The 25,441-nt window shown below is 41.3% G+C and overlaps 1 protein-coding gene across 2 annotated transcripts in view; it reads left to right on the top strand.

The window, feature by feature from the left end:
- tshz1 (teashirt zinc finger homeobox 1) overlaps positions 1 to 23,653 on the top strand; it is a 165,829-nt gene extending 142,176 nt beyond the window's left edge. For both annotated transcript variants that reach the window (XM_039820951.1, XM_039820950.1), the window contains one exon: positions 19,045 to 23,653. In XM_039820951.1, the coding sequence (XP_039676885.1) occupies positions 19,045 to 22,388 (3,344 nt within the window). In that variant the 3' untranslated portion in view covers positions 22,389 to 23,653. The remainder of the gene's footprint in view (positions 1 to 19,044) is intronic.
- The last annotated feature ends 1,788 nt before the right edge of the window (positions 23,654 to 25,441 follow it).

Genomic DNA, 25,441 nt, shown 5'->3' with positions numbered 1-25,441 from the left:
CATAGTTTTGATGCCTTCAGTGAGAATCTACAATGTAAATAGACATGAAAATAAAGAAACCCATCGAATGAGAAGGTGTGTCCAAACTTTTGGCCTGTACTGTGTGTGTGTGTGTGTGTGTGTATATATATATTTTTTTTATATATATATATATATATATATATATATATAAAAATATATATATATATATATATATATATTCAGTTTACCTTATGTATGACAAAGAAAGGTATCACATTTTTGGCATCTTTGCTTAAAAAATTATTAATCGTTGAATGATCGACTAATCGCTGCAGCTCTATTTTGGACAGTTCTTTATGTTCCACATGTGAACAAAGTGAGTTCGTTTTTAGACTCAACTTTAGGCAACTCAAAATATGCTTGAAGCTGCACACTTTGGAATATTCTCACTATTTCTGTAAGATTTGGCAAAGCAGCAAAGGATTGTGGGCAATCAGACACCCAAAGTGGGCCAGCTGCAATTGCTTCTTCACTCAAACATTTATCTGACAGTTTCTCTGATAATTCAAGCTGTTTTAGAATCGCACAAAAGAAACGTGTGGGAAAAGGAAAGAAAGATGTAGAAAAGAAAGCGAAAAATGGGAAATGATGATTTAAGGCAAGAAGACGGGAGGTCCAGGGTACACTCAGAGGTCAGTATTTACTCAGGGGAGCCTCAAGTCTAGTGTGTGCTTTCTGTGTGTGTTTTCTGTTTTTTTCCCCATATTTCCTTTGCAATACAGCAGTCTTGTATGTCTGTCATCTAAGTACTGTAATGTTACACCAGAGTATCTGTATGTATTGTGTGTGTCCTTGCATGATTGATGCTCTGTCGGCCAGACAGACGTCGCTATTGGAGAGACAAAGTTAGCCAGTGTTGCCGGCTGTAATCTAATTTGTCCAAAGCCAAAAAGACTCTGCCCTGATTCGGATATTTGTTTCAGCATTTTACCCGGGTGAACTCAGAAATTACTCGGCATTCTTTTTTCTTTTTCATTTTTTGTGCTACACTTGATGTATTATAAATTGCCACTGAGGCGGCGCCTGTTGCAGTAATCATGGTGATCATGCTAGAGATAAGGCTGGAGATACATGGCCACCATAGCAGGCGCAGGGAAGTTTAAATTACTCTTCATACTCCGTTTAATTGAATCTCTTGCTCCCCCGTATTGCTGATACTTGAGTCAAAAGCTGAGACTGGAGAACTGCCTTTGATTCACAAAGTAAACATTAAAAAACCATGTGTTAAGGTTAGTGAGTTGCCACTGGAGGACCTGTGCCACCCAGCCCTGAAGTTGTGCTCCTTCTGTTAACCAGCCTTGAATATCTGGGTTGAAGCAGGGTGGGTATGAGAGGGTGTGGGTGAGGGGAAGAAGACAACAGAGAGAAAGGAGGTCTGTGAAGAAAAGGTATTAAAAGTGACAGATGAACAGGACTTGGGTAGACGTTCTCCTGCAGCAGCTGTGACTGCTGCCATTGCTCTGACAGGTGTCAATTAAGAATTACTGCCGAGGCCCTGTAGTCATTTTTTTCCTGCCCAGCTGTCTTGTCTGTTTGCCTTTTTGAGAAATAACACTTTACCCTTGTCACTGCTTTAAAGCTTAGCCACGGTCGCCCCAGAAAATGAGAGCATGGCGGGCACGCTAATCGATAACCATTGTATTAGCAATTATTTTGCCCATTGATTTACAGTGGGGCAGCAACTCCCACTTTATTACCCGCTGATTATACGCCTGTGCTATACTGCAGACATGCACGCCAACACATACACTTGCTTTGCTGTTGCCAGGTAAATATATATTTTATCCTTAGAGCTAAGTACACAACAAAAAGAATCATACATTTTCTTCTTGATTGTCAAAGTTTAGTCCTTTTATCTTATCTTTTAAGGACAGTTAAATTATGTTTTAAATTATACCAAGTCTGGTTACAGAAACCACTTTCACCACTTAATTGTTATGACTGCTACAGTAATACACAATTTGTATTCAGTCGAGACCACCTGATTGTGACCTTGTGGGTTAAGGTCCTTGTAGTCTCGCATTGCCAGACCTTCCTCCACAGCGCCGCACGGAGCCCCGGTGCCGCTGCAAAATAGCCTCAGGTCAGAACTTTTTTTTTGTGGAACGCGTATGTTCCAAAGTTGTTTTAGAAGAAAATTCTGATTTGAAAGATAGTCTAGCTAGCTGTTAGATTTACCTTGCAGCGAAGAGGAGCGGTTAACTATAGTCCTCCATAAATCGACCGGAGTTTAAAATTCCAAAACCAAGAAAACTTAAGGTAACGACCATCCGGCCGAAAAGAAGGACATACAGCGGAATTTCTGGCAGCAACGGAGCAATCCCTGAAGTGGAAGGTCGTGGATATGGACTAAGGTCCTTGAATAAAACAGCATGATGTTTAAGTTACGAATGCACCAATCTGTTCCGTATTGGGGCCTATACTGACCTAAATAAGGAGATCAGTTATTAAAATACAGTTGCCTCATCAATAGTATCAGGAGAGAAGAAGTTGGACCCCTAGTAAACCTAACATCCCTAGTTTCATCTCAACTTTTGATTTATTTACTTCAATTCTTTAACTTAAAGCTAATGAATTGAAAAGTTTTTACTGATTTCAAAAAGGGATGCTAACATGCTAACAATAGCTACAATTTGCAGGGAGGCTTGAAGCAATTGTAGAAACTGTATAGCGAAGAGAAATTAGTCATTTCAATGCACTAACTACTGCAGTACTCTTTGGCTGAATATTGTATCAGCAGAAATTCCATTAAAGTTCACTTTTCAACAGGAAAGTGAAAACTTTGTAATAGAGTTGCATAAATTCTTCACGCCAAACTATAAAGAAACCCTAAAAAGGCTGGAGGTGTACAAATAGAATTAGTGTTTTCTTTTCATTTTTATGTGGTTGCCAACGCAAAGGCTGGATATGGGCTGGAATATTTATGCACATATCTGTGCACTGTTGGTGCTTTGAATATAACCCCATGTAATCATAAGGAGAACATTAATCAAACATGCAAACTAAGCAGCAGCTAGTGCTAAAGTTTATTTTTCCCCTCATAGCTCTAAAGATGGTTGTACTAAATGTATATCGTGCTATCAAGAAGCAGTACTGTATATCATGAGAAAAAAAGGTACTTGTTTTTATCACATGGATTAAAGCTGGCCTCAGGGTAATCCAAACAGCAGTCGTTGCAAGTGGACAAAGTCAGGGGGCGGAAAATTCTATCCCCAAAGGGGTGTTTACTTAACTGATAAGGTGGGTTGAGAAGTAATGAATATCATTTTTTGGACACAAATTTACTGCAGATAAGCCATCTGGGAATGAATACAGTTAACAGTAGGGGGTGTAAAAATCACAGTTCGCTACGTCCCTCGGTTTTGAAGTCACGGTTCAGTTCATTTTCGGTACAGTAAGGGGAAAAAAACAAATAAAGTAAAGAAGCAACCCAATGTGCTTGTTGTTTACTATTTTTACTTTTGTAAATAATCAGTTTACAGTTTTTATAAGTAACTTTTAAATGAATTGTAATATTTATAATAACCGTTGTTAGCTTTATAAGACATTTAGGTAGATGTTGTATACGTGGCGTGACGAAATTCAAACTGTAAATATACTCGAATTACGCCGAAAATGAAGCTAACTATCAAAATCTAGCTAAATGTCTTATAAAGCTAACAACTGTGTCCGATTTCAGGTTAATGAATATTTGTGAAGATTAGGGCTTTCGTTAGCTGCAACTGTCCCTTCAATCCTAGCTACCTGTGTAGCTACAAATCACGGATAGTTAGCTTCATTTTCGGCGTAATTCGAGTATATTTACAGTTTGAATTTCGTCACGCCACGTATACAACATCTAGCTAAATGTCTTATAAAGCTAACAACTGTGTCCGATTTCAAGTTAATGAATATTTGTGAATTTCAGAGGAATTCTAAGAGGAGGCTAGCTAGCTCTCATTGATAGAGCGGCGTTTATTTCCCCAATCGTTTGTTTAAACTGGTGCCGTTTCAAGTGAGTTAGCAAGTTTGATGTGTTGCCAGCCACATTCCCGATCACTAATGAGCAATTACTTTCGTCTTATCCACTTGTTTTTGTCGTTTTTGTATTTCACCGGGAAACCTAAGTGTTCCCAAACAGGAGACCTCAATGACAACAGAGGGTCTTTAAGCTCTGGCTTCTCTACATTGGCCATGATGCTAGCTAGCTAGCGGGAGGCTTGGCCAGTGGATGTCACTACCCGATGTGCAGATGTGAGTTGCGCATGCTCAGATTTAAACAGTTAACGGCATAACGCCAAGGGATCCGGATCCGGCTGCAAGCAAGGTGTCACAAGGTGGGCGCATCTGTGTCACACTGAAATGGTGGGCGCATCTGTGTCATACTGAAATGGTGAGCGTGTCTGTGTGATACTGAAATTTGTGAAATCCATAAAATAATAAACCTTTCTAATTACAAACAATAACAGAAGATGGAAATAATTTCAAAAACGTTTTCGCTATCTGTGATTGTTTGATTGCTAACGTTAGCTCAAAACGCCATTCAAGTGACAGCCTTTGTTGTGTTTGATTGCTAACTTGTAGCCAGCAGTGAACAAACTTCGTTATGTAGGTCCATTTTTATTGTATTGACATTACGGAAGTCTCTTGTTAACAGGTTCTTGTAGGCTACTTCAGCCTCTAATCTAGAACTGACATCAGGGATCATGCCGTGAAAATGTGATGCCTTACGCTAAATGATAAATTACTGCTATGTAATGTACCTCATTATTCTCATCTCATTATGTGAGTTGTCGCAAAGTGACGCATGCGCAACTCACATCTGCACTTGACTCACATCGGGTAGTGACAGCGGAGACTAAACAAACTTTTGGTCCGTCACTTAATATGTTCGTGTGGGAACTCAGAATTGAAGTATGTTCCACACGCAAAACAATCATTTCTGTTAAAGATTGCATATTGTGTACTGTTCCAAAAGTCCTGTACCGAAACGGTCCGGTACAAGTACATGTACCGTTACACTCCTATTTAACAGATGACATTTGTCCTTGAGAGTCGACGCTGGGGAAGGTCTTGCTGCAGCCTGGTGTAGTGCCATTGCCATCCTCTCCTCACCTTTTTATCTATATCTCAGCATGCTCCCTCCCTCCCTCCCTCTCTCTCTCTTCGTTTTTGGAATTACTGGCCCCCTCTTTCTCTCTCTCCCTGTAAGCCTTTTCTCATCTTCCTATCTGTCATCAATCTCTATCTTACTGACTCAATTCTCCTCTACACTGCTCATATTTTCTTTCATCTTCCTCCCCGTCTCTGGCGCTCATCTATCGCTCTCCCTCGCACCGGATACTCAAAAGTCAGTGAATTGGTTACAAGAACCTGAACCCGACATTGGAAAAGGAGAGTGTAATATACCCTTTTAGGCCCACTGGCCTTGTTCTCATATCTCAATAACCTCTTTTTGCAATAGTCTGATTTCAGCGACATCCTGCAGTTGCACTTCTGAGTTGTAAAAATCTGAGAGGTCACAGGGCAGTTAAGTCTTCAAGTCATCTTCTTTGAAGTCTAAACACATGACTGTCACATATTTTCCTAGAGACATTTCCATTCCCATAAGGCATGTTGCTCAGGAAAATAATCAAAGTGTATTTTGTTGCTATTCAGTTTTGTTTGACTCTTACATTTGAAAGAAAACCATTGACCACAATTTGCCCGGGGTTACACAAAGTAATCGCTTAACATTCGTCAGCTTGATGGGCAGTTTAAAGGGAATATGTCTCTGGATCCCAGTCGATTCAATAACACCACATGCTACCCCCCAAAAAATTCCTCCCAAATCGTTCCTGAGCCGCCGTGTTGTCTCAGACAGTGACAATCACAGGGGGGTGTAAGCTCAGCTCTGTCCCTCTAAGTCGTCTGTCTCAGATAGAACAACAGGAGGCCTCTTGTACACCCAAACGTCTCCCCTGTTAGTGTGTCTCTCTCGTCAGCTCTGTCTAACTTGCTGTCCACTTGAGCATCTGTTTCTGATCAACTTTCTGACCCAACTGTCCTGTTTACTTCTCTCTCTGGTCCATCTGCCTCTCAATGGTACATAATGACAGGACTGCCCCTGCATCAAACTAACCACCCTGAAAACATTTAAATGTCTGTATGATGGTCGGTACAACATTGAACTTTGACGTTATTATAACAATGAATGATGTCTGGTGTAGCCAGTTGTGGAATTTAACTAAATACATTTACTCAAGTGCTTTATTTAAGTACAATTCGGACGTACTCGAGTATTTTTACTTTATACTGTTACTTCACTACATTTTAGAATAAGGTATTGTAATTTTTACTCTGCTACATTTATCTGACAGCTGGAGTTACAAGTTACTTAATTGGAGTCTTGTAGTCACTGTGAGGTTGCCAGGTAACCAGCCGAGACACTAGGAAGTTACTGTGCCAGGCCAAGAAATAGTTATAACATAACCCCCTATAAAACTACAAATTGTTGTTTCTACACATCAGTTTTTATACGGATACAACAAACGAGATGTAACATGTTAATTATTGAGCTTTAGAGGTGCTATTAGGTGGATTTTTTTTGATTCAGTGTGCTACAATTTGATTTAAGGTTGCAATTTTGAGATTATTTTGATTATCAATTGAACTGCCAATTATTTTCTTGAATATTCAATTAATCGTTTGGTCTATAAAATTCTGAAAAAAAGTGCTATCACATCTTACTAAAGCCCCAAATGTGATGTCATCAAATTGCCTGTTTTGTCAGACTAACAGCCTGGAACCCAAATATAGTTTGCTCTCACAAAACATTAAGAAAAGTTACAAATCCTCACAATGAAGAAGCAGGAACTTGGAAATGTTTGACATTTTTTCTTCAAAACAATTAATATAACATTAGAGAGGCTTGATACACCATAATGCACTTTTTTATTCCATAAATATGTAAAACCTTAATTAAAACAGCATAAACATTAGTATCCATCAGGAAAACTTTCAGATGAATTCACTTTCACCATCATATATAAACACAGCGGAAGTACACAAATTCACTAGTTAAAGTTTAGGTTACACGTTAGTATGATTTTCCATCTTTCTTCTCCCCAACAAGAGAAAGAAATGTGTGCAACTTTGAACTTGCTTGAGGGGTCTCTGGCATCCTTCTGAAAAAAAAACAGCTCTGGACTTTGCTCTAATCTAAAAAACTTGTCATAATAACGTATCAGCGTGAGAAGCAGGAGGTGCATTGTAGGCCTGGAAAGGTTGGATCGACTGTAAAATGACAACACCATAATTAACAACCACGTTGATTTATCAGGTTACTTTATTTCACAAGAAGAACTGGACAATATCCGTTACGTAAATACTTTTGTGTGCACAGGGTGAAGCTTTTGTCAGGAGGGAGAATTTGCATGTCAGGATTGGTTAATTAAACTTGGTGAAACTGAAAAACATGAAGGAGCAGAATGGCTTGCGCTAATTAACATCAAGTTTATCAAGTTCAGTCAATTATCTCGTTAGTCTCTCTCCTCCAGTAACTTCACCGCGGTATATAACAGCCAGAGAGAGGTGCTGAATTGTATGATTTTTAAAGATAAAATCACTACGTATCTAAGAACTGCTTTTTTTCTCACCCGTTTTATAGCAATCTGCATTAAATGCAAAAAGGATTGTGTTCGCTGCGAGTGACAAAGTTTTCTGTAAGACCGCATTATTGTCCATCCAGGACACTTGCATCTAAAGCTATACCAGCATCCCTGGTTGTTGGAGAAATCTCAAAACTTATCATCCTATTTCCAAAAAGACAACATATGACATTGTGCCGTGAGGTTCAATTATAAAAGTTCAGAACAGTTTGTGCTAAGCTGTTAAACTGCTCTCCTTGTGACAGGAAATTAACACACACGACTGGACAGGCCTGTCGGAATAGAAGTTCGTTGAAAAAAGACTTTTTCACATATTCATAGGAAGCCTTAAAACTATTTTAAAACTACAGTCAGACATTTTTAGCCTCGCAGTGCCAGACAGTGGAGCTACTGTGGAAGCAGTGCTGATGGCACAATCCTGAGCGGGTGAAAATGTGCACCCCTCCTCTTGATATTTGGGCTCTATTATGTATGGAGGAGCTGAGTGTCTACATGACCGGGGCCAGAGAGCTAGAAAGGACTGAGTGAGGCACTATTGTGTGTGTGTTAAAGGGGTGAAAAAAGGAGAAAAAAGAGTGACAGCAGACAAAAAAGAACCAGGGAGGAAAGAGGGGGGCAAGGGAGAGAGGGAGGTAGGGATGAGGGAGTGGAAAAAGAGAAGGCAAAGCAACAGAGGAGTGAAAGAGAAATGACTTGAGGGGTTGAGGGATGGAGAGAGAGGTGAATAAAGCAAGAGAGAAAAGTATCAAGGCAATGGAGAAGAAAAAAAAGAGAGATAGTGAAAGCAGTTGGATAGTGGAGGAGAGAGAAAGAGAGGGGGAGGATGTCACCCATGGCTGCCACTCATCACTCACAGCTTAATGATGCTGTTTTTTTTCCTTCTCCCGCTTCTTTTCTGTGGGAGAGGAGGGAGGAGGGAGTTCTGCCCAATCAAACAGGGTCATACAGAGTTCACAACCTCCAGGTGGGACTGTCCTCCACCAGGGAAATGTGTAGCTGTAAGGACCGTCTGAACCTGGAGATAGTTTAGTGACGTCGTTTTGAGAAATTCTTACGAACAAATCTGGTGAGGTTTGGAATAGTTTTAGGATTAAGGGTAATCAATTTGTGGCGAAGGTTAAAACGAGCATGCTCATATGCAGAAAGCAGACTAGAAGATGCAGTCTTTTTTTTAATGTCTAACACTTCTGTAAACATGGTTAAGGTTTTGTTTTCTCTGCCTGTCAGCCTCTTTATGTTGGTTAAGGTGCAAATGCCTTGTCCACAATTTGTGTTCATGTGTTTACATATGTGTATGTTGAAGCATGTGTGTTTACGTGTGTGTGTACGCACATTTGTTTTCAAGAAAACCACTCCGGCTGTCTGTTGCTTCCTTCTGGGATTGGCTTGATTCCTGTGTGTGTGTGTGTGTGTGTGTGTGTGTGTGTGTGTGTGTGTGTGTGTGTTTGTGTGTGGGTGTGTGTGTGTGTGTGTGTGTGTGTGTGTGTGTGTGTGTGTGTGTGTGTGTGTGTGTGTGTGTGTGTGTGTGTGTGTGTGTGTGTGTGTGTGTGTGTGTGTGTGTGTGTGTGTGTGTGTGTGTGTGCTCAGCTCCTCTTGTCCTGTCACTCCTTACGGATTCTGGGAAGCATCAGCCGTTTAAAACTCAAACGGCAGGATTTTATCCCTTGCTCTCCTCCTCGCACCAAATTTGGGGAACAGCTGGGGCGGCCACAGCGATGATTTGTCTCCCTCTGCCCGTCTGCCTGACAGGTTGAGAGAGACACACACACACACACACAGAGACACAGGCGCATGTACACAGACACTCACTAATAGGGACATACACACAATTAAACATGCACTGTGTATCACAGACGACAGGCACAAACACACAGACACATACCCCTTATAAGAGGCCATGTTCTCAGGGTGCTGCCAAAACACTCTGATTTCCTTTAGCCTGGGCGGCCATACATCAGCTCGGGGCCTCCCAGCCCGGATGGCAGGGGCTGACAGAATGACGTGTCATTTATCAAACGAGGGGCGCCAGGCCTCAGGAAAAGAGCAGACCGCCGCGTGACAAAGCCCCCCGAGAGCTCTCCTCCACTCGCAACGAGGGGAGTGTGTCATGGGATAGACACTGACAAATCTGCGGAGATAGAACACACATGGATACACGCTGACACCAACACACAAGCAGAGGAAACGCACACTGAGAGGCACTTCCAGCACAGATACAAACCCAGTGATCACACTTTATATCCAAGCTACATTATGGCTTTAAAAGCAGTTTTTTTGCTTTTGTTTAAAGAAAGAAAAGTCTTGTTAAACACTCAACTAAAGCAAAAAAAATATTTTCTGGATTGGAACGTGCTGGCACTGGACCTACAAACACACATACCCACACATACACCCACATATATGTTTCCCTTGCAGGCAGAAAAACTGCATGCCAAAGCTTCTCCTGTTGCCAGCAGCAGGCCTGTCTGTGTGCCCGTCCTTCTTAATGAACGGTCACTGGCTGCCGCAAGGAACTCTCTTAGTTGGCAACGCCGCTCCATCTCTTTCCTTTTATATCCATGCCACCAGATACTCACAATATCCCTCTTTTCTTCTTCATTATGTCTCCCTCCTCTTCATTCCTTCCCTTCCCTCTACCCTCTCTCTGTCGTGATCCCCCTCCACCCTCGTTTACTCTTTCCATAGCCTGTTCATTTGTCTTCATAAGCCTAATTTATTTTCTCTGTCAAATGCAAGCTGACAGCCATCAGTCTCTCACACACACACACACACACGCACACGCACACACACACACACACACCTGACCCCCTGACATGCAGACAAATACACTACCGTACGCACAAATGCGCTTTTTTTATTCATTTACTCTGTTTCCCACACACACACAACCAGTGTTACCTCACACTGCTCTGAGGTCAGCTCTGCAGTCATATACCCTCTGTTTTACCCCTGTCCTCCACCCCCTCCAACCCCCAAAACCCTCCCATTAACATTACTGAAGATGGATGTGTCTTCATAGCCGAGATTGATTGCGGGTGTGTGTGTGTGTGTGTGTGTGTGTGTACGTGCGTGTACGTGCATGCGCATGTGCGTTAGATAGAGGGCACTTTGGGAGGCAGCTTGGAGCTGAAATGTGAAGGAGGCAGGCTTTTCTTTCGTTTCCAGAACCTTCCAGCCGTTCGTTGTCTGTCCGCAGTCTGATATTGTGCTCTGTTGAAGGATTGCTTCCTCTCTTCCTGCCTCTTTCTCTGACTGTGAAGCTGCTGTTCATAGCCATTGTACGCATACACACACACAGGCATGCATAGTCACACACAGACACAGGCTAAAATGGCTACTGATACTAGTCCACTTTGAGAGCCCAGTACATCATTTACTGACTTTCTCCAGGGACCGTTTTTCAGCCCCTAATCCCTCCTCCCTCCTATCATTTCTTCTTTTGTCACTTTATTGCCATGGTCATCAGCAAAGGGAGAAAAAAAGCTCCACACATACATACTCCAAACTGCTGTGTGGTACAGCGTATGCTTTTGTTATATTGTTTTGTTACGCCCCTATGCTATTCATCACGCTTTAAATCCTAAACTAGTGTTGAAATGAAACAGTAGAACTTTGTTTAATGGAGTGCCAGACTTCAGCACTAACTCGTCACTTGAATGAATGAAAAAAGAAAATGTGGCGATGCATAAAGGATAGTGTTTTTGATCGCGCACAATTACTGGAATTTCCCTGGTGACACATGCAGCTAAAAGCACTAAAATGTTTGGGGACGTTTGGTTGTCCTGAGTAGCCTCCTGCCCTGAGGGTTTGTGGTTCTTATTAATTTCCCAAAAGTGACTTTATGGTTTTTAAAGTTATGATTTCTTTGTCTGTCTCTGAGGTCATGTTCTCACAAAGTCCTCTGCATTCTTGTGTTCAGGCTTGTGATGCATATCTGCTGTTTGTTTTGTTTTTGAATTTCTTACCTAGAAGTAGATATGGGTAGAGAGGAGCTGATAAATTAGCAACTGAGCTAATGAGCTTGCTAGCTGATAGTTAGCATGCTCACTATCTCAGTGAGCATTTTGACTAGGATCTCTTTTTTGAATGAAATTATGTTAATTCTTGAAAACTAAATGCCAAGGGGAGCAAACAACCCATTGTAAAGAGTAGAAAGAAGCCCTGAGAGCTCACAAAGAGTAGGAAGAGGAATGACCAAAAAAGTCATAAAAAACATATCCAGTCACTCGAGGTTGGTTACAAAAAATAAAAGGCCTTTCATTTATTTGGCAAGACATTGAAAACTACATCAACGCAAATCGGCTTGAGCCTTCCTCAGGGTGTGAGCTGAGAGCTATTGTGAATGACTAGCGCTAGTGTGTTTCCATCTAGCTAGCTTGTAAGTTGTTAGCTCTCCAGCTACAGTCACCAACTAACTCTGCAAGTGTTTAGCTAGTCACCAGCCAAATATTTTGCAAAGACGCATGGATGAATTTTACTGTGCCATTTTCTGCTGTGAGTGGGTCTTTAGAGTAAAAGATCAGATTCGGGGAACTGTGTGTATGTATTTTTTTCTCTCCCTCTGTCTCTTTTGCTTCTCTATGTTTTGTTCCTCAGCAGTGTACAAAGTGGATGGCCTCTGTGAATTGAGGGGAGGTCTGACAGCGTGGAGAAGGTTGATTGATGGCTTATTGTACAACTGGACTCGGCTAGACTGAACTGGTTAGGTTGTGACCCTGTTTTGGCCCTGTGCCCTATCATTTTCTACTTTTTTTTGCTCTCTTTTCCCTGTATCTCACGGTCTACCTATGTCACTATCTGACACTCAGCAACACATACAGTGCATAAATATACACCTATGTTCAGACGGTAAACACACTTCCTCTTTGTGCTTCTTCTCCCCCCCTTCTTTGCTGCACTAAACTCATCATTGTTGCCATCATTCATTCTTTGCTGTTTCCTTTCTTCCTTCCTCTGCCCACTTTGTTTTCTTTGTCCCTGCTCCTTCAGGACAGGTTTTGTCCCATGAGTCATTTTATCAGGTTTCATTTTACAGCCCCTATTCAGTCTAAAACACTGGCCTCTCTCAAGAAAAGCTCATTACGACCCTAATAGTCAAATCCAATTGCCAGCATAAGAATCTACCAACAACAACAACTGCTGTTCAACAAATTCATGAGAGACAAATTTAACCTAAGACCAGACACACTAGTTTAAATAGTGGTTTGGCCTGTTTTTCTGTTTTTTCCTACAATGATTTTCTGCTTCTATTCTCCACACAACCATAGTGATTTATGGTAATTATCCATCTTTGGGGTCATCCATCAACTGGTTGTTGCTAGGCGATGGGAGCAGCTGTTGTTTAGTCGGGGGAAGCTCCACTGTCAGGGGGAATGCAGGTGAATTCAAAAGACGGCATCTATGAAGAAATGATGAAACTGTGTTATTTTGTTAGCTTGTTAGTTTGTGATTCATTCTCTTCTGATTTAAACAGAACACCTTTCTGTCATGTAACGGCCACCCCTGATTGAACCAAAATAGAACACCTTAAATAACCTAAATGGTTAAAGATGTGTGCAGTCCCCCAAAGTGCAAAACTATAACATTACAACAATACAGATATTTAAATCGGAATTTTGATGAGGCTTACTTCTTATGGATGATAAAGAAAGTGACAATATTTTCTTTAAAAATATCAAACAAATGGCATCTGTCTAATGCAGTCTACATTGAATCAGCGCTTGGCATTGGTTGTGTAATTCTCACTCACATCATCTTTAATTAGCATTAGTAATGCTTTATCTGTACTTTGCCTGAAAACAAACCAGATGGTTTGAAATATGTGTGCAGCACCAGAGCAATGTTCAATTGTTGGGTGTGGGGGGTTTTGGCTGAAAAGCAGAGAGGGCTGGAATCTGCCGTGCTGATGATCTAATGGCTGTTGTTTCATCTCCGAGCAAGCAGGCACTGACAGTTCAGGGAAAAAGGTGATTTATAGACCACAGTCACTGTCATGGCGTGTCGAAACTGCCTCACTGGAGATCTGAACAAACAAGGCCAGAAAGAAAGAGAGAGAGAGAGAAAAGAAGTGGAGAAATGTGCAAAGCAATTAAAGAAAGAACTGGAAATCCTTTTCTTCAGAAGAAAATGGCTGCAGTTCTCAGATTTGTTGATTTCTTTCATCACTGATCTGTTCTTTGAGCAGCCATCATTTGGTCTTTCTCAGTCACACATATCCTACTAGTAGTGGCCATAATGAAGTTGAGCTGGAGGTAAAATGCATGCATGTCTATGTGACCCATTTAAAAAGGCTATTAGCATAATATGAGTTCAAGTAATTGCAAATTACTTGGAAACATGTGAAAGCCCTCAGGACAGTCAAAAGTTTAGGAAAAGGTAATTTATCTTAATTTATCTTCTATAAATACTAACTCTATAGTAACAGAAAAGAAGAAAATTCCATTTTTTAAAATGTTGTTTGCACATGTAGCTACCAGCATGAAGAGCAGACTGTGCTGGCTGTTTTGTTTTCCCCAACTGGAAGAGTCATAGAAGCTGAGAAGGTGGATTTGTACGACACAAGCTATTAGAGGCCCCGGAGCTATTGTGCCATATGGTGGACTATTTTATGTGGGTTAGGGGAGGGGGGCAGTTAGGTAGGTTTTTACATATCTGGTCAAGCAAGCTGCAGGTTAAATTATTGCTAATACATGGTATCTGTGGCAACCCTTATCTATATACTGTAGCTTTGTACTGAGTTGGGAGGCGGTGGCGATATTAAACGCTCACTTGAATTTAGCCCTGCAAAGTTGCTTTCCTCAAATTGAGCAACAGTCTGAAATCCCGTTACTAGAAAGACAAAAAGAAAACCTTGGTTGATACGATTTATAATTTAACTAACTTTCCAATAATTTGGATGACATGCAAATCTCACATCATTGATTATTGATATATGATGGCAGAAATCTGATGTATCTGATGAGCAGAATTGTATGAAAAGCTCTATTAGTTTGGTAGTTGACTGTTGGGTCTGTGCCAGTTTGCCTCAGTGTGTGTCGTCCACAGAGTAGTCCAAAGAGAGTGTCAGGTCCTATGAAACCACAGCCGCGACTATCCCAGAGAGAGAAAAAAGAGCAAGAATGAATAGGACGGGGGAGAGCAGAGAGACAGAGATTGCCTGACATACTAAGCATTACCATAATTGGCTTTTCTACATGATAGGACAGAGGAAATAATAATGTCATTTTATTTACAGCCTTCTCTCTGCTGAAACACACACACACTCATGCACGCCGTACAGGTCAATGACACACACTGATCAGGCCTGTCCAAAGCCATCAGAGGTGAGTGGCAGGGAATGGAGGGGCCGGTGACAAAGCGAAACGGGAGAGAGAAATAAGACTGCTTCGCCAGAGCTCCCATTTTGAAGGGCCACTAAACGGTATGAGGGAGCCTCGCCTGCTGCCCCGCTCCGAATGCAGCGCTCAGCCACGCAGGGTAAATCAGCAGGGTGAAAGCTGGCGGAATTGGACATTAGCACTGCAAATGAGAGCCAGGATTGCCCTCTTCTCTGAGACAACATGAATAAATGAAGAAGGTTTAGAGGTGTGTGTGTGTGTGTGTGTGTGTGTGTGTGTGTGTGTGTGTGTGTGTGTGTGTGTGTGTGTGTGTGTGTGTGTGTGTGTGTGTGTGTGTGTGTGTGTGTGTGTGTGTGTGTGTGTGTGGGGGGGGGGGGGGTTGGTGTGTGTCAGAAAGAGATAGGGGGTAAAAAAACAAAATGTGATTGTGCCAGTGCCATGTCATACTCAAGTTATCTCACCTGGTCTGGTGTTTTCTCTTAGAACTTCTCAGTATGTCTGACACCAAGTGTTGCTGGATTTGTATCTATAATAAAAACATATTTTAATATGTTGTGCTATTGGGCATTCAAAGTCATAATTAATGTAACTTTAAATTGAAAATGAATTCACAATTGTCTGTTATAATATTTCTTCCCACTGTTTGGCAGAGTTGTAATGATTGTGTGTCTAGGCTAAGTTAGGGCTGGGCTTTGTTTGACATTTTAGATACTAGTCGTGATGAAATACCTGAATTTCTTTCAACAAACTTGACTAAATATCTTAACAAAAGCAGCCAGACACATACTTTACTTAAATACAGTTTGGTTTCAAATTGGCAAAATTATGATTTTAAAGCAGTAAATATCCAATTCGAGAATAAAAAAAAAACAAGATTATGAATCTGCCCAGACATCCAGTGCCAACATTTGGTACTCGTTGCTATGGACACATTTCCGTTGATAAGAACAAGTATTGAGGTTTGATATCAAGGCCTACACATGTACATGTTTGCATGATTATTGCATGTGTGTTACATGAGTTTTGGTAGCAAGGAAATTGTTTTCTTAACTGTGTTCTCCGCTCAATCACATTTGCTCTTTCAAATGTTAATTAAATGCAAGGTGTGTGTGTGTGTGTGTGTGTGTGTGTGTGTGTGTGTGTGTGTGTGTGTGTGTGTGTGTGTGTGTGTGTGTGTGTGTTTGTTTGTGTGTGTGTGTGCTGCATCTGTAATATTTGTGTCCCTGTACTATTTTTCTTGATGTGGACATAAATGGTTAAAGTGTGTGTGTGGACCTCACATAGCTTCCTGCCTGTAGATTAGGGGGTGAGGTGTGCGTGGTTGCGTGCGTGTGTGAAAGAGAGAGAGAGACCGGGGGATGTCCTACTGTGGTGTCACCTGTCTCCAGCAGGAAATCCTGGACTCTGGGCACAACAATAGTGACAGGCTCCTCTCCAGACGCAGATGGCTTCGCTTTCCCCCCGCCAGCCACATTGCATCCCTGCATGCACCTGACACACCGTGACACTTGACACACACAAGTGATCAGCCACACCTATCCTACACACACTTACAAACGTGCGCAGCAGAAATTTCATTACTTTCTCTCTCCTGATATTTTGTACATAGTTTGTTGGCTGTTGTTTAACTTGTTTCCCTGTCACGTGAAATATGTGCACACACCACACACATAATACACACCTCTTGTTCGCTGGCCTAAACACATCTTTTCTTCTCTCTTTTCAAAACTTCCCCTCTTTTCCCTATCCTCCCTGACAGCACAAAGTGGGCTTACGTTTTTGACTGACAACCACAACAGACACCTTCCCCTACCCCCCCCCCCCTCGTTTTAATCCTCTCCCTCCCTCCCTACCTCCCTCTCCTCTTCGTCTTTTGTTCTGTATGACGCTCGAAAGCCGCCGTGTCAGCATCTTTTCCATCTCTGATTGCCTTATTAGCCGGCGGTGGCACCCGCAGCTTTTCTGACACAGATGGTGAAGAAGAAGCTCGAGCAGGGGGGTGAAAAAAATGGCTGACTTGTGTTTGTTGTTGTTACTTTCCCCTCCCACCTCTTCTTGAGCTTGTTTGCGTGGACACTGACACCTTGGGCTGACACTGACACACTCCTGACACTGATGCCTGTCAAGGCAACATACGGAGGATGGCAGGGAAAGACTAAAATTTAGTGTCAGTGTTTCCGTGTGTGAATGAATGTGTGTGTGTGTGTGTGTTTGCACTGCTGTCAGGCTTCTCTCACTTTATCAGCCAAGCTGCTTTGTCTTTAACTACTTTCACCACATTGACTTTGAATAGGTTCAGGTTGGCATGGGCTGCATCTTGATAGGGAGGACTAGACAGGTTGAAAGAAAGCTGTGCAGCTGCATTAGCAAAAGATTAAAATCTTCTAATTTAGTGACTAACTGAAGTAAATGCTTTCCGTGTAGCCTGTGTATAATTACAAGCTTACAGTTAAGAGCAAAACTGGCACAGGAATAGTTCAATTAAGAAGAGGAAGGGTGTACATTTGAGCATGTACATTCTCTCTCACTCACTCACTCTCTCTCTCTCTCTCACACACACACACACACACACACACACACACACACACACACACACACACACACACACACACACACACACACACACACACACACACACACACACTTTCACATACATACGAGGCTGAGAGTTGCAGCTGTTGGACCTCAAGCTTTTCCCAGGCAGCAGTAACTGGCACCTCGCAAACATCAGGTATTACGTCCATTCCGATTATGGGATAGAGAGCTACATGCTGTTTGAAGCTGACAGCACATCTGCCTCCTCACTGGAGACTGATTCTGGCACCTCAGACAAGCATCTTACAAGGAATGGATTGGGGGAGCTGCCTTAGCATATTTAACCCTCTATTTGTCCCTCTCCCTGCTTCTGTAATATTTCTCTCTTAATCTGGTTCTTCTATTGTAGAGAATTATTCCTTTTAATTTATAATTTTTTCAGTTTAAAATGAATTGTAATGCAGATTTTATCATTTTCTAAACTAGTTATTTGTAAAAACAGTTACCAAGAGTGGGCAGCCATTTTCCATTGATACTCTAAAGCTCTCTCTTTTTTTTCTTTTAAAATGGCACACTTGAAGCTGTGGGTACTCTGGGAGCATAGGCAGTAACAACACGGCTTGTCATGTCCACTGGCCGTTTCCTAGCATCACGCTGTGAGGACTTCCACAGCCGATGCCAAGTTGACTCCAGCCAACCATGGCTTGGCAAGGCTGATGCAGCTGGCATTTTCCTCCACTATCTCTTACTTGTGAATCCATAGTATGTGCGGCATGTTGGAAGAATAGAGCAAATCAATGTCAGGAAAAGATCTATGTTGGTTATACAGCAGCAAAATAGACAATGAAATACTCTGAGTATGTAGCTGTATGTAGACTGCTCTGGCATTTCAATTTGCTGATAAGGGAAAATGTTTTATATTTGATAAATATACTGAAATGTTTGCACCTATGCAGTAAATTTATCTTATTAATTCATTTTTAACACTCAGTATATATTGTGAACGAAACATCAAAGTGAGTCTTTAACAGCGCAATAAGTGAGGCATGTTTTCCTCTTTCCTGTTAATTTTTTTTTCAATTGTGAAGAGACAAAAATATCTTCATATTCTATTGGGATCTAACAGCTCTCACCACATGATTAATAAGTATCATCTTCACTGAGGATTTGTTCTCTATATAATTTGAAATGTTGCTTGTTTTTAGTTTTTAAACTAAGCGGAAACATTTCTGTGTCTCATCTCTGCTCTCTACCCTTGCTGAGCTGTAGTGTTCAATAGCTTCATTAGGCAGCGCAGTGAAGAGGACTATCCGTCATTGTCAAGATATGGATGTTTGCCACTTTATTATTTTAAACCTGTGTCCTCTGCTGGGACAATTGACAAAAATCTATTTAGGATTATTGCACATACCACCTTCATACAGTATGAGGGATAGATGCATAACTGATGTAATTCTAATGTATAAAAAATATATTTATAAACAATATTTAATGTCAATTTCCTGCTCTTTTGTGTTTTCCAGCTTATGGACCTGAAGACGAATTTAAAGCGGATAAGATTGATGAAGAGGAACATCTTCAAGATGATGGCCTTTCCCTGGATGGTCAAGATGCAGACTATCTTTTCAATGATGACGAGGATGCAGGAGATCGTTACAGCTGCCAAAACTCTCCACTCAGCAATGGCACCAACCCAGACGCTGGGTACGCCTCTCCACTCAGCACCACCAGTGATCATCTGGCCGACCTTAAGACCATGTCCTCCTTTAATGATCAGGACAAGGTAGGGGAGAAGCTAGGGGAGAGCACGGAGTCCATCAATGGCCTCTCACTACAAGACAGTCTGGCAAAAATGAAATCTGTCTATGCAAACCTGATCTCGGATGCCTCCTGGTCCAGTATTGCTCTGGACATGCTTAAAAGTAAACAAAGTAAAAATTACGCAGCTAACAACGACAATGGGAGCAATCACAAAGAGAGCAATGGGTTCCTTAACAGTCACAGCCCAGGCAACATCCATCTGAAGAGCAGATGTAGTACTAGCAATGCCTCAGCCACTACTAATATTACCATCAGCAGTACCACTACCAGAGCAGTGTCAAGCAACAGCAACAGTGGCACCAGTGTAAGCTCTGGAAGCACAGGAGGATTATCTTATGATTGGCACCAGGCAGCATTGGCCAAAACCCTACAGCATACCCCATACCAGCTCCTTCCTGAAGCAAGCCTTTTCAGCACTGTGCAGCTTTACAGGCAAAACAATAAGCTCTATGGCCCTGTGTTTACAGGTGCCAGCAAGTTCAGGTGCAAGGACTGTAGTGGCGCATATGACACTTTGGTTGGCCTGACGGTGCACATGAACGAGACGGGCCACTACCGTGATGACAATAAAGATACTGAGGATGATCGAAGCAAGAGGTGGTCCAAGCCACGTAAGCGTTCTCTGCTAGAGATGGAAGGCAAAGAAGATGCCCAGAAAGTTCTTAAATGCATGTACTGTGGCCACTCTTTTGAATCCTTGCAAGACCTTAGTGTTCACATGATCAAAACTAAACACTATCAGAAAGTGCCTCTAAAAGAACCAATGCCAGCCCTTACCTCAAAGCTGGTACCCCCAACCAAAAAAAGAGCATTTCAAGACTTGATGTCCCCGAGCTCGCCAGAGTCTGTCTCATCTGGCATACTCTTGGGAGAGTCTCCCAAAGACCAAAAAGTGGCCAATCCTTATGTCACTCCAAACAATCGATACGGTTACCAAAACGGTGCCAGTTATACTTGGCAGTTTGAGGCACGCAAGGCACAAATTCTCAAATGCATGGAATGTGGCAGTTCACATGACACCTTGCAACAACTGACAGCCCATATGATGGTCACAGGGCACTTTCTTAAAGTAACCAATTCAGCCTCTAAAAAGGGTAAGCAGTTAGTTTTTGATCCTGTCATTGAGGAGAAATTTCAGTCAATTCCTCTGCCACCGACTACAACAAGACTACCAGCACCCAATGGGAAGTCACAGCCTGACTCCCCATTGCAGCCAACTAGCCCTGAGGAGAAAAACGAAGAAACAAATGATGAAGAGGCAGAGGAGGAAAAAATGGACATGATGGAACCAGAGAAAAAAATAAAAGAGGAGAAAGAAGATCTTCCTGAAAAAGCTGATAAACCTAGAAAGGCCAGATCTTACCAATATCTAAGAGAAGAAGACTTGGAAGAGGCGCCTAAAGGTGGCTTGGACATCCTAAAATCTTTAGAGAATACAGTTTCAAGTGCAATCAGCAAGGCCCAAACAGGCACACCAACCTGGGGTGGATACCCCAGCATTCATGCCGCCTATCAGCTCCATGGATCCTTGAAGTCTACTTTGCCGTCATGTGCACAAGTTCAACCTTTGTTCAGCAGCAACAGTTTAAAGTTACTGTCCTCTGATTTAGGCACTCTGATCCATTCACCAAATAGCCCCTCTCCACCTCCCAGTCACAAGAGCAATGTCCTGGCCATGGAGGAGCTAGTTGAGAAAGTGACAGGAAAAACTTCTGTAAAGATTGAAAAAGAAGAAAAACCTTTACAGAGTAAGTGCAGGTCTGCGAAGTCGCCATTGCCAAATCCTAAGGACAAACATGCTTCACCCAATCCAGAAAACCGCTCAAAGGCAGTGACAAATCCTGTAGTAAAGGACCAGAGTCGAGGCAAAGAAGGAGAGCAGACAGAAAGTAAAGGAGAGACCCCAATAAAGAGTGAAGTCGATTCACCAAAAAAGCCTGTAAGCAACGGCTGCAATAACCTGAGCATCATCACTGATCACTCACCTGAACAACCACTTGTCAACCCTCTCAGTGCTTTGCAGTCTATCATGAACAACCACTTGGGGAAAGCTACAAAAGCGGCCACCCCCTTCGTAGACCCCTTTGCAATGCTTTATAAGATCAACAGCAACTCTGCTCAGACTAAGTCAGCAGAGCCTGTGAGTCAGTACTATGATGATGATGATCAGCCCATGGACTTGACAAAATCCAAAAACACCAATGGAAGTACACCTAAGGGTACTTCTACAACAAACAACAATGGCAGCATAAACAACAGCAAACCAGCCTTCAAAGATTTCTCACAGTCTTCATCTCCACCTCTACGGGAGAATGCGTTGATGGATATTTCAGACATGGTAAAAAATCTGACGGGCCATTTAACACCAAAGTCTACGACCCCTTCTTCCATCTCTGAGAAATCAGACATTGATGGCTGTACTTTTGAGGACAGCTTGGAGGAGCTGTCTCCCATCCAAAGACGAAAGGGCCGACAGTCGAACTGGAATCCACAGCACCTCCTGATTCTCCAGGCCCAGTTTGTCTCTAGTCTTATGGAGACTCCTGAGGGAAAGTTTGTTATCAGTGACTTGGGACCCCAGGAACGAGTCCACATCTGTAAATTCACTGGTCTCTCCATGACTACTATCTCACATTGGCTGGCCAATGTTAAATACCAGTTAAAGCGGACAGGTGGCACAAAGTTCCTAAAAAATATTGACTCTGGCCAACCTCTGTTTTTGTGCAATGACTGTGCTTCCCAGTTCAGGACTCCTTCTTCCTACATTCACCATTTGGAGTCCCACCTTGGGTTTACCCTGAAGGACCTCTCAAAGCTTTCCATAGATTTAATAGAGCAGCAAGCAGTCAACAGAATAGAGGACAAGACTTTCAGTTCCTCTGGACTTACAGAAGAAGACACTGGCTCAATATATCAGTGCAAACTGTGCAATCGAACATTTGTGAGCAAACATGCAATCAAATTGCACCTTTGCAAAACACATGGAAAGTCGCCAGAGGACCATCTTATCTTTGTGAAAAAGTTGGAAAGGTTTGACAAACAATGAAGCTAAAGCTGATGGCATGACAGATTACTGTTGCACTATAACTCTAAACTACATTCATAGCTACAGTCATAACAGATAGTGCCACAACTGTATTGAGCATTGTTAAGACAGATATTGTAATGAAAACATGGTAGCTTTAATACCACATTCTGTAATTATTCAGTTATCCATAAATGGCAGGGCCTTGCACTGCAGAGGCTCAAAGCTACATTGTAGGAGTTGAATTTTTGGTGACAAAAACGTACCAAATTGGTGCAGCAGCCATGGCACTATATAGTCACTGACTGATTCTTGCTTTCCTAATGCACTGCATCTCATCTGAGCCTTTGGGAAAAGTCCATCTGTTGTTTTAAAACTGGACCACGCTCTTATTTTAATCACTCATTTTGAATGATTTTTTCAAGATGAATATATTTCAACACAACTTGCATATTATTTATGAGACCGTTTGTGCATGTTTTTTTTATGTAAAACAGTGAGCATATTATGTCTAATGAACTTTCAACCAGGAAGAAAAAACTGATATCCCTGTTTAACAAATTGCAGGTATAGCCATTTATATGAAGGTATATGGTTGTAGCTATGTGAAAGAAAATATTAAGATGACATCAGCACTTTAAGGAAGTGTAAATTGATGAAGAAATGTGTGGGTAAAAATGACAACACATCACCCTTTTGAGTTTTAATTCCCTTGATTAATATGGCAATTTGGGGGTATAACTATAATGTTGTTTTGTATTTGCCATTAAATCACAAAAATTCTTACAAAATGTTTAGAATATTTGTTTCTCTAGTAAAATATAATTTCCTGGTTGTTTCAACATGTACAGTATTTGCGTTAGTAGGCTACCAATTTTATTATTGTGAAGACAGTTGTAAAATAATGAAGTTTAAAAGTTATTGTATGAATAATCAGCAAGTATGTATACATGTATGTCAGCATATCTTGCTCTTTACAGTTCAACATTATTTGTACTGTGTGCATTTTTATAATGTTATTTTCTAGACAAATATGTATAAAACTACAGAATATTGTCGGACCACAATGTCATTTTTCAGTGAAAAGTAGGTCCTTCAATGTGGTTTACATAAAATGACACAATTTTACTGGCATCTGCTCTGATGCATGGTCCTGTACATACATAACATTGAAAAAATAAATTCTCACCGAATGATAGATTTCCAGGTTTTATCATCAACCCAATTATTCAGAATGGCAATCTGCTATCCTCAGTTGTAAAATAAACTCCATTTCCTGGATTAAATTGTCGTGTTGTTTGAGTGATTTTGGGAGATTGTGAAATCCAGACTGACCTAAAACACAATATCATACTGCAAACTCTTGCCAATATTTTTTTCCAACAATGTTTGTTCTGTTGTCCTTTTAAATGCTTATTTTTAGGTGCTATGAATGGTTTTCTAAATAAGACTTTCTTAGAAGATTTTTAACAGACAGTATTTCTCTGCTGCATTTATATATTTTAGGACAAACTATATGACAATATCCGAAGTAAGTTCTGTGAAGCTGAAAAAAACAAGTTTATTAGTTAGTTTATTAGTTGTGAGTTGTTGCTTTATGCTCCACATCAAAATCATAATCTTTTTGTATTTTATACAAACAGGTGTCAAACAGACTTTTTCTGGATGTGTGTATAATGGAACTCTTCCTGGGGGATTGAAAGGCTCAAAATGGGCGAGTTTGAACAACTCTGGGCATTTTGGGGGAGGAACACTAGGTTCATATCTGGCATTCACCCCTCCCATTTTCAGGTAGGATTTAATTGCAATGCACCAAGAGAGCCACCTTCTTGGCTGGCTTTATTGGGACTAAGCAACAGCTTAGCTGCAGCTTTTCCACTGTAAACCACAGCTATTCTTAATCTGAGCAACTTCCATAAGAACTGAAGTGTATTTGAAACCGTGTCTCCTGCAACAGTTTTCAAAGATCACCCTGCAGGCTTGTGATCTTTGACTCTGACATAGTTACGAGTTCAGTCTCCTCAGGTGCCAGACAGAGCTTGAGTCCCTTGGGTGAGGATGATAGCAGCTTCTTCCAGACTGCACACCCTCATTACTTTTTAAGGGGAAGCAGACTGCAGGGTTCAAGTCCACTGCTGTGCCACTGAATCAAAGCTGAGGAGGGAGGTGAGCCAGCTCAGAGCTCCAAAGAATTATCCACGTCCTTTTAAAATTACGTAACTAGCAGAGGCCATATGCATGAATATGGACGGTTTAAACTAAATCCATTTATTTCAGGGCTGTCGATTTTTGATGAATCTTAAGTATCTTTCAGTTAACTTTCAGAGTAATTTAAAAAACCAACAACTTTTTTTTTTTTTTTTTTACGGGAGGTTATGTGCTGGACTATTTCTTGTCAAGACGCAGTGACTTCCTGGAGTGTGGTATCCATCTTCTCATCTAGCTCTCGTAAAGAAAGCTAATAAGCATATTTCCCAAACTGTTAAACTATTCCTTTTTGGTATTAGCTTTCTGTTTTTTATGTTGGTCTGTTACAGTAATGTACCGGCAGGTGCTACGAGAGAAAAGGCAATTTTGCAAAGTATATGAAGCAGACATCACTTGCTGCATTAATGAGTAAGCAAAATTATTAAATTTTTGCTTTTACAGGGTAGAGCAAAATGTCTAGTTTAATGGGCTGGTAGGATGATGGTCAAAAATACTCTGTAGCATATACAGTATATGCTCAGCACAAATGCTCTAATGCAGCCTGGAAGCTTGTGAGAACGAACATCTTTTGCATAGTTCTTTTACTACATGGCATCTTGTTAGTATGACACATTTTGTGAGCGAATGTGAGTTTTTTTAAAAGTTCAGACACTATGATGAGCCCCAATTCAATGAATGTATATGAGCAATTTCAAATAGAGACATAATAATTTTTAGGGGAAAAAAAGTGAATAAAACATTGTCATAAAAAAACAGGATTTGACTTTATGGTTTAACATAGAGCTAAGCTTTATAGTTCAGCTAGTGAGACACCTGATAAGAGAGGCCATGGCATGTCTCCACTGAAGGTATTTAAGTCGACATGC

Source organism: Perca fluviatilis, chromosome 13, assembly GCF_010015445.1.
Source record: "Perca fluviatilis chromosome 13, GENO_Pfluv_1.0, whole genome shotgun sequence".
NCBI classification, from domain to species: Eukaryota; Metazoa; Chordata; class Actinopteri; order Perciformes; family Percidae; genus Perca; species Perca fluviatilis.
This window is presented reverse-complemented; position numbering and strand designations above follow the sequence as displayed.